General features: G+C 39.8%; 1 protein-coding gene across 1 annotated transcript in view; it reads right to left on the bottom strand.

Annotated features, from left to right (window-relative positions):
* Positions 1-10,369: 10,369 nt before the first annotated feature.
* The window catches only part of si:dkey-28n18.9 (sorting nexin-6), a 5,139-nt gene continuing 2,154 nt past the window's right edge, over positions 10,370-13,354 (bottom strand). The window contains exons 4-13 of the mRNA XM_034869055.1: positions 13,086-13,256; positions 12,244-12,327; positions 12,099-12,173; positions 11,966-11,996; positions 11,671-11,758; positions 11,514-11,553; positions 11,343-11,429; positions 11,108-11,197; positions 10,836-10,901; positions 10,370-10,731 (exon numbers count right to left, since the gene is read on the bottom strand). Coding sequence (XP_034724946.1) covers positions 10,594-10,731; positions 10,836-10,901; positions 11,108-11,197; positions 11,343-11,429; positions 11,514-11,553; positions 11,671-11,758; positions 11,966-11,996; positions 12,099-12,173; positions 12,244-12,327; positions 13,086-13,256 — 870 coding nt within the window. The 3' untranslated portion in view covers positions 10,370-10,593. The remainder of the gene's footprint in view (positions 10,732-10,835; positions 10,902-11,107; positions 11,198-11,342; positions 11,430-11,513; positions 11,554-11,670; positions 11,759-11,965; positions 11,997-12,098; positions 12,174-12,243; positions 12,328-13,085; positions 13,257-13,354) is intronic.

The following is a 13,354-nucleotide window of genomic DNA, read 5'->3' on the forward strand; positions in this document are numbered from 1 at the left end:
AGTTCTGTCTTGCCTTGGACCCATTACCTCCTCTGGAAACCCAGCCATCTCCAGAACCAACATCTCCACTGTCTGCTCTGTCATCACCGGACTAACCAACACTAATGCCAGCCCCAGCCTGCTTCAAACTCAGTATCACACCATCTATTGACTTTCTGTATTCAATAAAACAATATTTTTTTTCACTAATTCCAGTTTCTGTACCTGAGTTATGTGTATATATACAGTATACTACATATATACATATTAATATATACAGTATACTGTATATGTGTATATATGTATATACATGTGGGTACACACATAAGCACAATAATAGTGCAACACTAACAATACTAGGCATTAGCATGCTGCTAGCGAAATGTATGCCAACACACTACATTTCAACTTAGTATCCCAGAACAGACAACATTCACATAAACCTAAGGCACCAAAATCAACATATACATTTACACCAGGATACTCACATGTCTCTGAACGCACACATGCACAGAGACGACAACTATACACTTTACTATACAGTATCTCTACGATGTGCTTCTTGTGGCCACTCTTACAACTAACTTATCTGTCAGCAAAAACAGGTCTCCTCTCTGTGACCCCAAAACAAAAGCGCTGGTTGGCATTACCCCGAATAGAAATAGCAAGTCCTTCTTTAGGCCTACAGTCTATCCACTGTCACTATCAAATAAAGGGAAAAGCCCCAAAAATCTTTAGAACAAAATCCAAATTCAAATCCAAAAATTGTACAACTAAATTGTTGGAGTATTGCCTGTAAAATAGTTTCTCTGACTCATAATGGTCACTGAGATGAGAAAAAAACAATATGATAACGAATGTGTGAAATACTTTATGATCTAATCTCTCTAATTGAGGTAGCCGGTGTCATTTTGACAACAGTTTATAGGCTACAGAAGAAGTTAATTGCCCATTCAATAACGTTTCACTTATGAATGGTACTTAGTGATATGATGAGACGAGAGTATAGACATACATATACAAGACTACACGGTGGTAACCTCTGCTTTTTCTCTTTTGGCTGCTGATGGCAGAAATATCAGCCTAGTGGTTCTTTATTACTGATCTTATCTGCCTATGTGGCCGCAGTAGTTTAGAGGGGCTGTGTGCTTGTGTGGTGGAGATGAGATGAGCTAGAGTAAAGATAACACTGCACATCCATCTGACTAATTGGCTGTACAATGAAGCCAGAGGGGAAAACTCTGATTTATAGGGCTTGAGAATACAGTTTCTCGCTTTAAAAATATATATCCTTCTCTCTCTATCAGCTTGCGCTCAAGTCTGAATTTATTGCCCATTTAACAATAAAAAAAAGAAAAGAAATTGGTCCATGATCTCATTAAGGCCATTCTGCCTGCTGCTAAGTTCATAGGTCTATGATAAAGATGTCTATTGCTCAAGCTCATTGTGGCCATTTTGCTGCTTGCTGAGTCAGTATTGTAAAGCAAAAAAGAGACACAATGTGCAACCCATGAGCAAGGCCACCTCTGGCAGGCTTAAAGCCTTCAGGGTTTGTACAAAAAGATTCATCCATATAAGCCTATTATGTTCCTCCCAGAGATGATCATGTAACACTTCAATTTGGGTTGCCACGAATTATTCACAATTTATGTGCACAATGGGATCTATTTAACTATTCTTTCATAATTTGCAGCCTCTGTCTGTTCATTGGTGGTTTAGTGTCTCTTTCACACAAACTGTGTCCCTGGGGGAATGTCAGCACACAGTGCTGGCATCCTTTCTCATGATATAGGGTAGACAATCCTGTCTAGGCCTGTCACACCCTTCTGCACTGCCAACATAACACTTGCCATGGGGATTCTTGCCATTGTCGATACAGTCCTTGTCACAGCGGATCTAAGAAGTGACAATGGGGGAAGTTTGTGGTAGATGTGAAACTTTGATTAAAGTGATGTAAGTATATGGGACAGTGTAGGTTTTGTGTCATAATACGTCCATGTTTGATTACAACAAAACAAATTATACACATATTGTACATCTGTACCTTATTGTAGAAGAAAACAATACAGTTTCTCTCACATACAAAAGCAAGCAAGATTTCTTAAACACTTCCTTCATGTCTTCTATTGAGCTGACACGTGAACCTCAAATTTAGCAACATGCATTTTCAGAAGCTGCTTCACATAAACTGTACTTTTCTCTTGCACATGCAGGCTGCTGTAACGCACATCACTATTATAGCCTGAACACAGAGCATGACAGTGAGAGTTTATTTTATTACAGTAAAGAAGAAGATAATTTAGAGTGCAGTATTATTAACAATTTAACTCTCAACTCTCCTTCTCATAATCCTTCAAATCATAAATCCTTCAAGGCTCATATACCCTTCACCCTAAACATGACCCCTTTCAACAAGGAAGGGTTTAAAAAGCTTTACTAAAGGAATAGAGAAATATGCTTATTGTTTTCTTGCCGAGAGTTAGATGAGAAAAACTATAACCTACTTATATGTACAGTATGTTTTTCAATTTGAAGCTTAGCTTAGCAAAAAAGGCTGGAAACAGGGAGAAACAGCTTGCCCAGCTCCTGCTAAAGGTACCAAAATCAGCACCTCTTGAACTCTGGAATTGATGTGTTGTATCTCATTTGGAAAATCCATACAAACCTGAGTACGACAATGTGTGTTTTTAATGGGGGGCCGTGTTCAGGACCATTGGCCAAACGCAGTGACTCCCTCTTTATAAAAAAAAAAACAAGTGGTTGTTTTTACACTTTGGTTTTCACAATGTTATTGTGATAGTAAGCTTTAGGGGTGCTGCTAAATGAATATGCAACACTGAACTAATCTTTAATGGTTAATAAACCATATATCAATACTTTATAAATCAATGATAACTAAATTGGCTTGCCAGGCTGTAAAACATCCCTTTGCCTGGTGTACATCCTCCTGGATCAGTAAAGATTCACTCCCTCAAGGAGCAAATATGTACCTCAGTCGTCTAATGAAGAGCCCTTGAACTCAACGTGACTCTCTGGTAAAGCAACAACGTGTAGGTGTCCACCCAGACATTTCAGCTCTGACTAAGACTCACTTCTCTCTTGCAAGGATCAAGGACTGCCCAGTCGATATCCCACGGCTGGAGGGATAACAATGTAATCCACTCAGTCACTGGTGCCTCTTGACTCATTACTGGGAATGGGAGGCCTGGGTAAATGGGTAAATGCACAAAGTAAAGAGGCAGTAATTGATCCCACAGCTGTAGGAACAGGAGACGCTGCATTAGCCCTGTAATGAAGCACTGAGAGGCTACAGCCTGTAGGAAGCAAGTCATTTCAGAGGAAAGTTAAAACTGAGGGGACTGAGTGCTGCGTAACACTAAAAAGATCAAAGCAATGTCACATATCCACTGTCCACTAAAATTGTGCTTTGTGTTAGTTCAATCAGTAGGTCAATAAGAAATGTTGACCCTCGACCTCATCCTATAACTTCCATCAATTCCATCTGACTGGCTTCCCTCATTAAGCTCTGCAGTAGATTAAATCAGTTTCATGACAATGAAACCATTTAAAAAGTGAATGGGGTTGTTTGACATGTAATTTATCATCCCAACAAACATCCTGTGGTGATGCCATTAGTTTGTCTGAATAGATGCATCCATTACATTTTGTTTACCACAGCTTTAAATGTACCAACAAGTATTATGGCTTATTACTGTAATTACTGAGCTGTGCAAGTTAAATCGAATTGTTACAAAGAGATGTCTAAGAATTTTACACAGAAGTCAGCTGACCAACAGCTTCACCAATTAAATCCTACTGCTTTTGAATCAAACATGTATGTGAATATTTCCGTCTGGACAGGAGTGTAAACCAACTGACAGACCAGCAATGATCAGCAACAAACCCCAATGTCAATTCTCAGTTACTGACAGTATCACTCATCTTTTGCTTGCGGATGCATTAATGATGGAAAACTAGGCTACTTCAAATCTGCTCGTGTAGAACCACAGTTTTTGTTTTCCCCAGTGCTTTTCCTGAGTGGAAAAACGGTTTATTACCGGCACAGAGAAAGTCCATTCAGACAAGACTGGACACAATCTCTCTCATCATTCATTATCACTCCCCGAGAATAATTAGCTCAGCTGTTTGACTTTGATTAATAGCGCAGCCACTTAAAAAAAAAAGATCTGGATTCTTTAAAGATGGTCCAATTAATTTTCTACTTTCAGAAAAGGTGTTTTTCTTTTGCTGTTTAAATAATACTTCATCCTTTTCCCCTCTTTGCCTGTCCTGACCTGAAGAGATGAAGAGGTGCTTCATTACTTTCTCCTCTTCCTCCTGCACTGTACATAATCTGTCCTACCTGATACACACATCACAAACATGAACAACAGAGCCATGTAATGTTGGAGAGAAAACAGAAGCTTGTATGGTAAAGCTAGTTAAAAAAAGAACTATTTTGTTCCCGCTCTCTCTCTATAACAGTTGCCCTATTACATGACGCATCTTGATCCACCGAGAGAATTTTTAAAGTATGTTTGAACGTCAGAAATTAACGTCACCTGAAAACAGAGTGCAGTTTTTCTTTTTAGCATCTCACATCACACTTTCAGACACTGTGACCACTGCGTTCGGCGACATTGTGCCAAAATATGAACAATAACGTTGCTGCTAACGGGTTTATCGGCTAATGTTAGCTACCAACTGTTACCTTGAAACAATCCAGCAAATAGACGGTACCATAGGGAGGTTAGCTGAAACCGGTGATTCAACGTCACAGCTCGTTTTACACACAGTTTACCAATAAAATAAAACATGAACATTACCAGCTTTGTTTTTCATGTTGTTTTAGAGCGGTGTGCACTCCCACTAACCTGGAAAATGGTTTTAAAGAACATTCCCATAATCTGTATAACATTACAGTGCATTGTATTGTGTTATATTACATGGAACAGACTAGTGTGTCTATTGGACAAAATGAGCCATTGATGAATATAAAACATTATCTTTACCGGTAAAATGATCAATGTGATGTCGCTAATGGAGAATGCACCTGAGAACTAAACCCGTGCCTCTTGTAAGAGTTTAAAGGATAAAAATATTCGATTTGCTTAAGAGAAACTTTCTTTCTGTTCGTACATTGGTTTGTGTTAATTTCTGCAGTCACACAGTAATAACATCTGAAAAACAATTCCATTTTAAAATCCACTCTCGTATACTTTCATTATGTTAAAAACAATACACAACAATTTCACTATTGTCCTCAGAGGGAGAAGAGATTGTTTCTGCTTGCTCAGCTTGTTTTGCTTGTCTTTTTTTCTCCTCTTAGCTCTTGTTTGCTCAGCAGCAGGAAGGATCTGATTAAAAACACAATCAGCACGACGGCAGGCCACGTGTTTTCTAATCAAACCATAATGGGAGTTTACCACGCATTATCTCGGACTGGCATTTAATGAGACTTTAGCATGCATTGTCTCAAAGTGAAATTTAATAGCAGCATCCAGGGGGCATTCATGATCTCATCTGTATCTCTTTGCCAAGATTGAGTCAGAGGAAACAGCAGCAGAAAAGGTGAGGAGAGACTTGTCTTAAGCTCCAGAGTGGGCTTGGATACATCCCTGCAACAGATGCTGAACCTCTGGTTGCTGCAGGGCCTGGGACGACTTTCCATCTGGTTGCTTTGCCCTTGTTGTATGTTGTTTGGAATATCAAGGTGGTATAGTGAGCAGAAAGTCTGTCCTTCAACTACTGTGGAAGGCCTTGGTTGGAGCCCCTTTGGCAGCATGCATCGCCCTGCTGAGGTGCCCTTGAACAAAACTGTGAATCCTGTGCAGCTCCAGGGGTTCAGTAAAGTACAGTAGCTGTCGGGTAAAAAAAAACGTCTAAGAAACAACAATTTATTCAAAAAAAAAGTGTCCTTTTGTTCTGCAGAGTACCAAAGACCATCATTGGACACATCCTTTTCATTTCAAGTAAAATGACAGAAAACTTTTTTTCTTAGATTATTTTTTGGCCTTTATTTGTATATGACAGCTGAGACATGAAAGGGGGAATGACATGTAGCAAAGGGTCGCAGGTCGGAATCAAACCCGCGGCCGCTGCGTCGGGGATTGGCCTTCTGTATATGGTCAGAGTTTTATTTGGATCTCACTGATTTTCCCATACACAGAACTTTCATTGTAGTTGTGAGAAACATAAAATGTACCATGTGCCAAAATCTTTCACCCTTGCCATTTTGCCGTTGTCATGAAGAACAACTTTTAGTACAACAATAGTATTTTATAGTAACCACATGTCATCCCATGCAGCACACAGTGTGCTGGTTATGCTGCCACATGTTTAAGACATGTGACGGAATGACCTCTGGAGTGGAGATCCTGGTTGTGTGCGCCCTGGTTCCTGGTACTCTGGTTAAAGCTGTGGTGGAAAGATTGATGAACAATTGATTTTACTCTAATGGGTGCATTTGTATCTGTGTGGGTGAGTGTGCACTCTGAATTGTGCACTTGTTGTTATTCATTGTACTGTGCCTTTGCATGACATAACACAATCACTATTTACATTTATTAAATAATGTGTTGTCTTCCTTTACATTTTTATTTGGAGCATTTAATGGTAAAAACAACAAATAATTATGTCTTGAAATCAGGTGATTTTTGTGAGTTTTTTTCCTCCCTGCGGCATGTCTCCGGTCAGTGTTTTCTGTGTTACAGTTTATTCAGAGAACACTGTTCTGTATTAGGAATGGCAGGAAAGTCATCACCTCACCATGTCACCCTGTCCAGAGGTTTGCTGCTGATATTAGTTCTGCAAACCTAATTACCATCATCATGCTATCAACCGCAATCCCTTGACAGCATCCAATGTGAAAACATTAATATGTATGGCTCCATTCAGTAGTGAAGAGAGAAATGGAGTAAATTAGCAAGTCTAATGCTTTGCAATGCTAAAATCCCCTGCAAGGAAAGAAAATTGATACAATATCCACTATCCAAATCATCGGTGGAGTGCTGCCATTAGGGTTGATTAGAGGGCTGAAAGGCTTTATTTTGTAGCATTCACCTTTTATGCATCCAACTTGTGCTGTGATGCACGTTCAGAATGGGCTGTGACTTATAAAGCTGTATAAACTACAGATGGTTATGGCATCTGCATTATGGCATTTGTCTCTTTCTCTCTCTCCTCCTGTCTCATACTCCATCCAACACACTTTTAATGAGTCACAATCTGTGTATGCCAGTAATTAGATTTAATGAGGTGCCAGCAACCTTGGGTTGACTCAACTCAACACCAACCCACTCACTAATTTGGAACAGAGCACAGTTGAGTCTCAGACCTCAGAAGCAACAAGCAAATACAGGATTAAGGCTCTCAAAGTTTTAAGTTTTTATTTCAAGACCCAAGTAATTGGCAGGGATGTCAAGTCTCCATTGAAAGGAAGGAAGGAGAAACTTTCATATTAGCGTTCTGTAGTTAAATGTAGTTCTTGCAGCTCCCCAGGAGTCTGAGATTCTAAAAGATATCAAAGATGGCTGTGAAGAAGTTGAAGAGCAAAGTGGACATTTGAAGGGTGAAGCAGCCTGACAAAGAAAAGACAGAATGTCTGATCTTTTTCCACCATCAGATACAGTTATCAATTATTAAAAAATGAACTAATTTGTCATCAATATCCAATATATGTTGAATTTATTTTTTAAATCATTAGTTGCTTCAAATTTATCAGTGATCAACTTTGAGCGTTTTGTGGACAGATGTTGCAGTTTATGTAAATGAATAAGTATGAAAGTACATTGTGAAGACACAGGAGCATGCACAATACATTATTTGCTCCAACAATTTCTTAATTGATTCTTGATTTGTTTTTGTGAAGATAAACGTGCCCACTTTTATTTGTGTGACATCTGTATGAATCAACCAGCGCAGATTAACGACTGGGGACACAAAATATTTTTTTTTAAATCCACTTTGGCCTGACTCCATATTTTTTTAATCATCTAATAGGCAGTCGTACTCATCAAACTAGTGTGGTGTGTCTTCGTTGGGCTAAGGCCTTTGTCACACTGTGTATTCAAATAAGCTTCTCGCTTCACTTCGCACTCAACAAGCCGGTCTCTGTCAGGCCATAGGGCAGTGTGCTGAGTGCTGCATTTCCACCAATAATGAGCTAATTTAGCAAATCATTTCTAAGTGCATGTTTTCAATGGGATGCACACTCACTCATACACACTCACAGAGCGTTGCCATGATCTCTCCGTCCTTGATCTTGGTTATGCTCTCAGCAGTTCAGAAGTGCTCTCATTAGTGTGTGTGTGTGTGTGTGTGTGTGTGTGTGTGTGTGTGTGTGTGTGTGTGTGTGTGTGTGTGTGTGTGTGTATGTATATTCACCACATGTGCTAGTTAGCTGCTGCCGCCTCAAAATTAAAGCACCAGACATGTAGCTCCCCTGTTGTGAAATTCATCTGGTATAATGCCGTTAGAAGCAGCAGGGATGGGACAATCACAGCTTCAGACAACAACAGAGAGAATAATGTTGCAGTATATAGAATTTTGAGTTTCCCATTTGTTTTTCTCATCCTGTAAGCACAGCATAACGCATTTAGTTCATCATCCCACTCACCTCACAGGCTTGTATCCAAAGAGCTTTTTTCTCAAGTAGATAGAGGCAGATAGAAGCCTTCACACAAAGTCAAACCACAGAATCATTAAAAGGGTCCATAAAATTCTTACATTTAACTTTTACTGTGGCTCATTAAAACCAATAACCCCCAAAAATGAAGTACAAAACCTAAATGGTGAAATTGCTAGATTAATGATCAATAACTCTGGGCACTATAAGGAGAGTGAATGTCTTTTTGTTACTACCTCTACAACATAAGCTGAAGTATAAAAAGCTAGACTGCAGTTTTAGTGAATAGGTTATCTAATATAAATATAAAATTAGCTTTTCCAAATAAATTAGGAGATATGCATATAGGATGTAATTGTAGTGTGAAAAGCTCAGGCTACTATAGTACAATTGTTAAGCCTAATACAGTATTAGCATGCATGCCTGGAGACTATTGCATTTTGTGCTTGTTTGAACACATTTACAGGTTCACAGCTTTCTAGGGATTGCATTGTCGGTCTAGTCTTAGTTTGTCTCTCTGTCCACAACTTTGGTCCGGCCTAAAATATCTTGACAACTGATTGATGGATTGCCATGAGATCCAGTCCATGCATATATGGTTCCCAGACCATAAATCCTTAATGACTTTGGTGATCCTCTGACTTTTCCTTTAGCACCACCAGCAGGTCAAACTTTCAAATTTCAATTTGTCCAATACTTGGGTTTATGACTTTACATTCAAATGTGATGAAGATGATCAACATGGTAAACAGCATGTTAGCAGTGCCATTGTAAACATGTGTGGCTGTATAAAATCTATACTTGTGCATTGTTTTAAGACCAAAATCAAGTAGACAAGATAGTCCCTTCCCCAATTAAATGGGTAAAAATACAGGGAAAAATAAAATATTTTTTGTTTTGGTTTGTGAGCATTGTGGGATCTTAGGCTGAGGAAGCCTGTAGTTATGAGGGTAGAGAATACAGACATAAAATATCCCATAATGTTCTGAGGCAAGGATAACAAGTGTCATCCAATGCCCAGAGTAGGCAGCCTTTCATTTCAACTAAGACTATAATAAAAGATTCCATTCATTTTTTCATTGTATGGGTGGGCACTCCATGGCATGATTGCCCTTCATCTACTCCTTCATTGTCAAATGAGCCAAACCTCCTCTCCAACCTCTTTACTTATGAGACCGGCCATCTATCTCTCTCTTACTCATTCCCTCAAATGGGAACCACTCCTCCTTATTCACCCAACGGAGAGATTACAGGCTGGAACAGATGAGATGAAGCGCGCAGCAGTGCTGAGATATGGACCTGCAGCAGCAGGCAGAGAAGAGGAGGATGACATGCTTATGTCATCCAGAAATGAGTTAAGTGTGTCGTTTTGTGCTGGACCTCACTACAGGTTTCACACAATCATGGATAATAGAATGATTGTAATAGATACTCACAAAGCCAGAATAGTTTCAAAAGCCAAACAAAAAGCCAGCACAGTGTCCTTGCTGCCACGTCCTTGCAAGAGCCGTCAAACCAACTGATTAATGATCCAGGAGTTCTCTCTCTTTCTCTCTCTCTCACACAGACACGCACACATACACACAAAGCAGGTAGTTTGGGAATCAATTCATCACACTTTATTTTGTGTGACCCTGGCTTATGTGGTGGCTAGAGAGCAGCACAATACACTCTCAACACAACTGCATGAGTGTAGTATAGAACAAACACACACACAATGGCCTCACCAGACGACAAGCCCACTGCTGACAAATCAAAACCATCATTTCTATAAGGGCTTTATTGGTATGTGAGTGGGATTGGGGAGAGAATGAAGCAAAGTAAATGTGTGTACAAACTATGATATATTATTGATGTTAAATTGATATTAATTGAATCTACTAGCATCAGCAAGTATCAGAATACAGCACAACAGGGTGAAGGACACGTTCGGGTTATCGCATGATATGTTTAGATATAATGAGGATGCTTCATTAAGAGATGGGTCACTAGGCCATCCCTCTTAAGTCTTGCAGGTGCTGGTTGAACTGCTCAGCACTTTCTTTGGCTGTAAGCAGCTGCTTTTCACACCACTGAACAAGAGTCTGCTGCAACATTTCCACACGCGCACCCTGGAACCATGCAATCTGGGAGAGACACATCACACGCATTTTAATTCATACATGAACGTCAACAGGATGTTACATGACATGTGGAAACTGATAATCCAGTTTTAAATTTGATGTTTTACCTCCTGTTTAGCCACTCCAGAAATGTGGCCAAACTCCGTCTCCAACGCTTTCTTCACTTCCTCCATCTGATGAACAGGGGGAGCATGTCATCATAATAATATACTTGATGAAGATTATATTTGCATCTAACATCCTCTCATCAGCTTTCCTGGTCCATGCTCTACTGCTGAATCATTTCAGCAAAACGTTAATGACACCTGCTGGTCACACAAAAGCATGCATATCTGATCTGAACGGTTTGTCCTTGTGATACATGTGTACAGGCACTCACAGCAGCCTTCTTTACAGGCTTGGCCTTCTCTGCATTCCTTCTGGCAGTCTCCAACTCCACTAGTTTACAGGTTCTCCTAAAGAGCATCTCCTGCAACGGACATAATAGTCGTGTTACACACAGGAGTATTAGTCAGAAGTTGTGACATGTCATATTTCAATAGCAGGTCAGGCTTCAAGGAAGATGGAGAGACAACATGATGCATGTAAAATGACTTTAGAACTAGAGGACACACCTTTTCTGCCTCCTGGTAGCGTGACTCCAGGTCCAGGCCTAGCCCAAGAGTGCTCACGTTGTTCTCAGCAACACTTGTCATATTTTTCTGCCCACACAAAAGAGCATTATGTGCATTGTTTTCGGCAAAGCAATGATGCATTTCTATGTAAATATATGCCCAAAAACTAACCTTCATAGAATCAAAGACTTCTGATAATTTCACACAAGCCCTGCAAGAAAAGAAGTGATGTCAATATGTCTCCTTTATGTTTATCACGCTGATTTATTGTAACTGGTATGCAATGTTTAGAGGCATTGGCCTGGGACCAATGCTATTATTGTCTCACACAGAAAAAGCCTGTTTGTCAGAGTCTTCCCCTGATTCCACACAGAGGTGCAGAGCAGCTGAGAAGTGGCCACAGGCCACTGCTATTTCTGTAGACAAATTCAACACGGAACATAAACTGACATCAGACTTGGGACAGATGCATAACTTTCATATTAATGTGGATGAACACTAATACATTAAATATCCTCATATGGATTCCGACTGTTGAATCTGTATACACACAAATCCTAAATGACACCAGCTGATGAGCACATTGTGTCTTTTCTCTCAAACTTGAGATAAAGGTTGCTTACTTTGCTCAGTTTGCACTACATCCAGGAATCTCTGCAAGGAAAACAAACATTCAAAGATCACACTGGAAAGTGTATCTGGTTGTGTGAGAGAAAAAGAAAGGGAAGAGTACAAAAACACAGGTGATTGGCTCACCTCAGCTGCAGTCTTGGCACAGCTGGTAAGAACAAGGTTGTGATCACGTTCAGTTTGGAAGAACTCATCCACATCCTGCAGACACAGACATTATGGTTTAAAACCAGACATACAGGACATACATGTATGAGTCCTAGTTGTGTACCTTATGGCCTTCTTTCCTCTTCTCTTCCACTGCTTGACTTAGCCGGTTGAAAATGTTTTTCCTAACTCTCTGTCTGCCTGGAGGCTAGACACAAGGAAACAAATAAGCATAGACATTTTTCAAGTTAATGCTGTTCAAGCATAGAATATACAGCATATGAAATCTTCCCAACATGAGTGGAAGCCCCAAAAAAACAAAACAGATCCACAATAAAAGCTGCTTGTGCTCAATACACAGCATTCCAGACTTGATGACACTCAGTCAGACAGAAAAGAACTTACTGTATTATCAGCAGGATCGGAGACACGTCCAACACTGACACAAACTCAGGCAGCTTTACTCAGTGTGAGTGTGTGTGAGTGTGTGTGTGATTTACTCTTAATACTGTTTCTCATCAAAACTGTGTATATGCCACATGCAGCAATACTCCCTTGTACACTCTGACAACAGGAATATTTATAATTATTTACACACAAAGAAATTCTAATTTTAGAAATCATTGTTTATTGTTACCACTGTTTTACAGTATGTTGGATATTCACAGGGCAACTTCCTGGTATGCAAATCACAGCTTCATACCGTAAGGTGACAAGATCCATCTGAATGAACAATTAGTTTGGGGCTAGAGGTAGAACCTCTCCTTCGAGTCCTCCATGTATTTGGAGGGTATAATTTGTCATATGAATTGCTCCATTTCCTCTTCTGAAACCATTTCAGTGAAAGTTGAACCTTTTATTATCCGCCTCTCTCATCAAAAGTATCCTGTTGCTCCCTTTTGCGACGTTAATGCCTCGTTAAAAAGAGGATTTTAAAAAACAGGCTGTTTATTTGTGTCCACTTACCTCTGAGCTGGTCAGAAAGCTCTCTACAGCTTTATTTTTGCCGAGTATGCGGTGTGCAGCAATCTGCCGGAGGAAGGTTTCCAATGCTTTACAGTATGGCTGCCACTCTCCTAAACCAAGGAAACCTGCAGGAGAACCATCAACATTTTGATCATCATCAACACCTTGACACTCACACAGTGCAACAGACAAGACAGAAATGGAGAATATGTTTGGTTCATTTTACTTTTAAATCTAAGTTTACTTTTTTTAATGGAGGTGGTCTCAGA

The sequence above is a fragment of the Etheostoma cragini genome, chromosome 4 (genome assembly GCF_013103735.1).
Source record: "Etheostoma cragini isolate CJK2018 chromosome 4, CSU_Ecrag_1.0, whole genome shotgun sequence".
NCBI classification, from domain to species: domain Eukaryota; kingdom Metazoa; phylum Chordata; class Actinopteri; order Perciformes; family Percidae; genus Etheostoma; species Etheostoma cragini.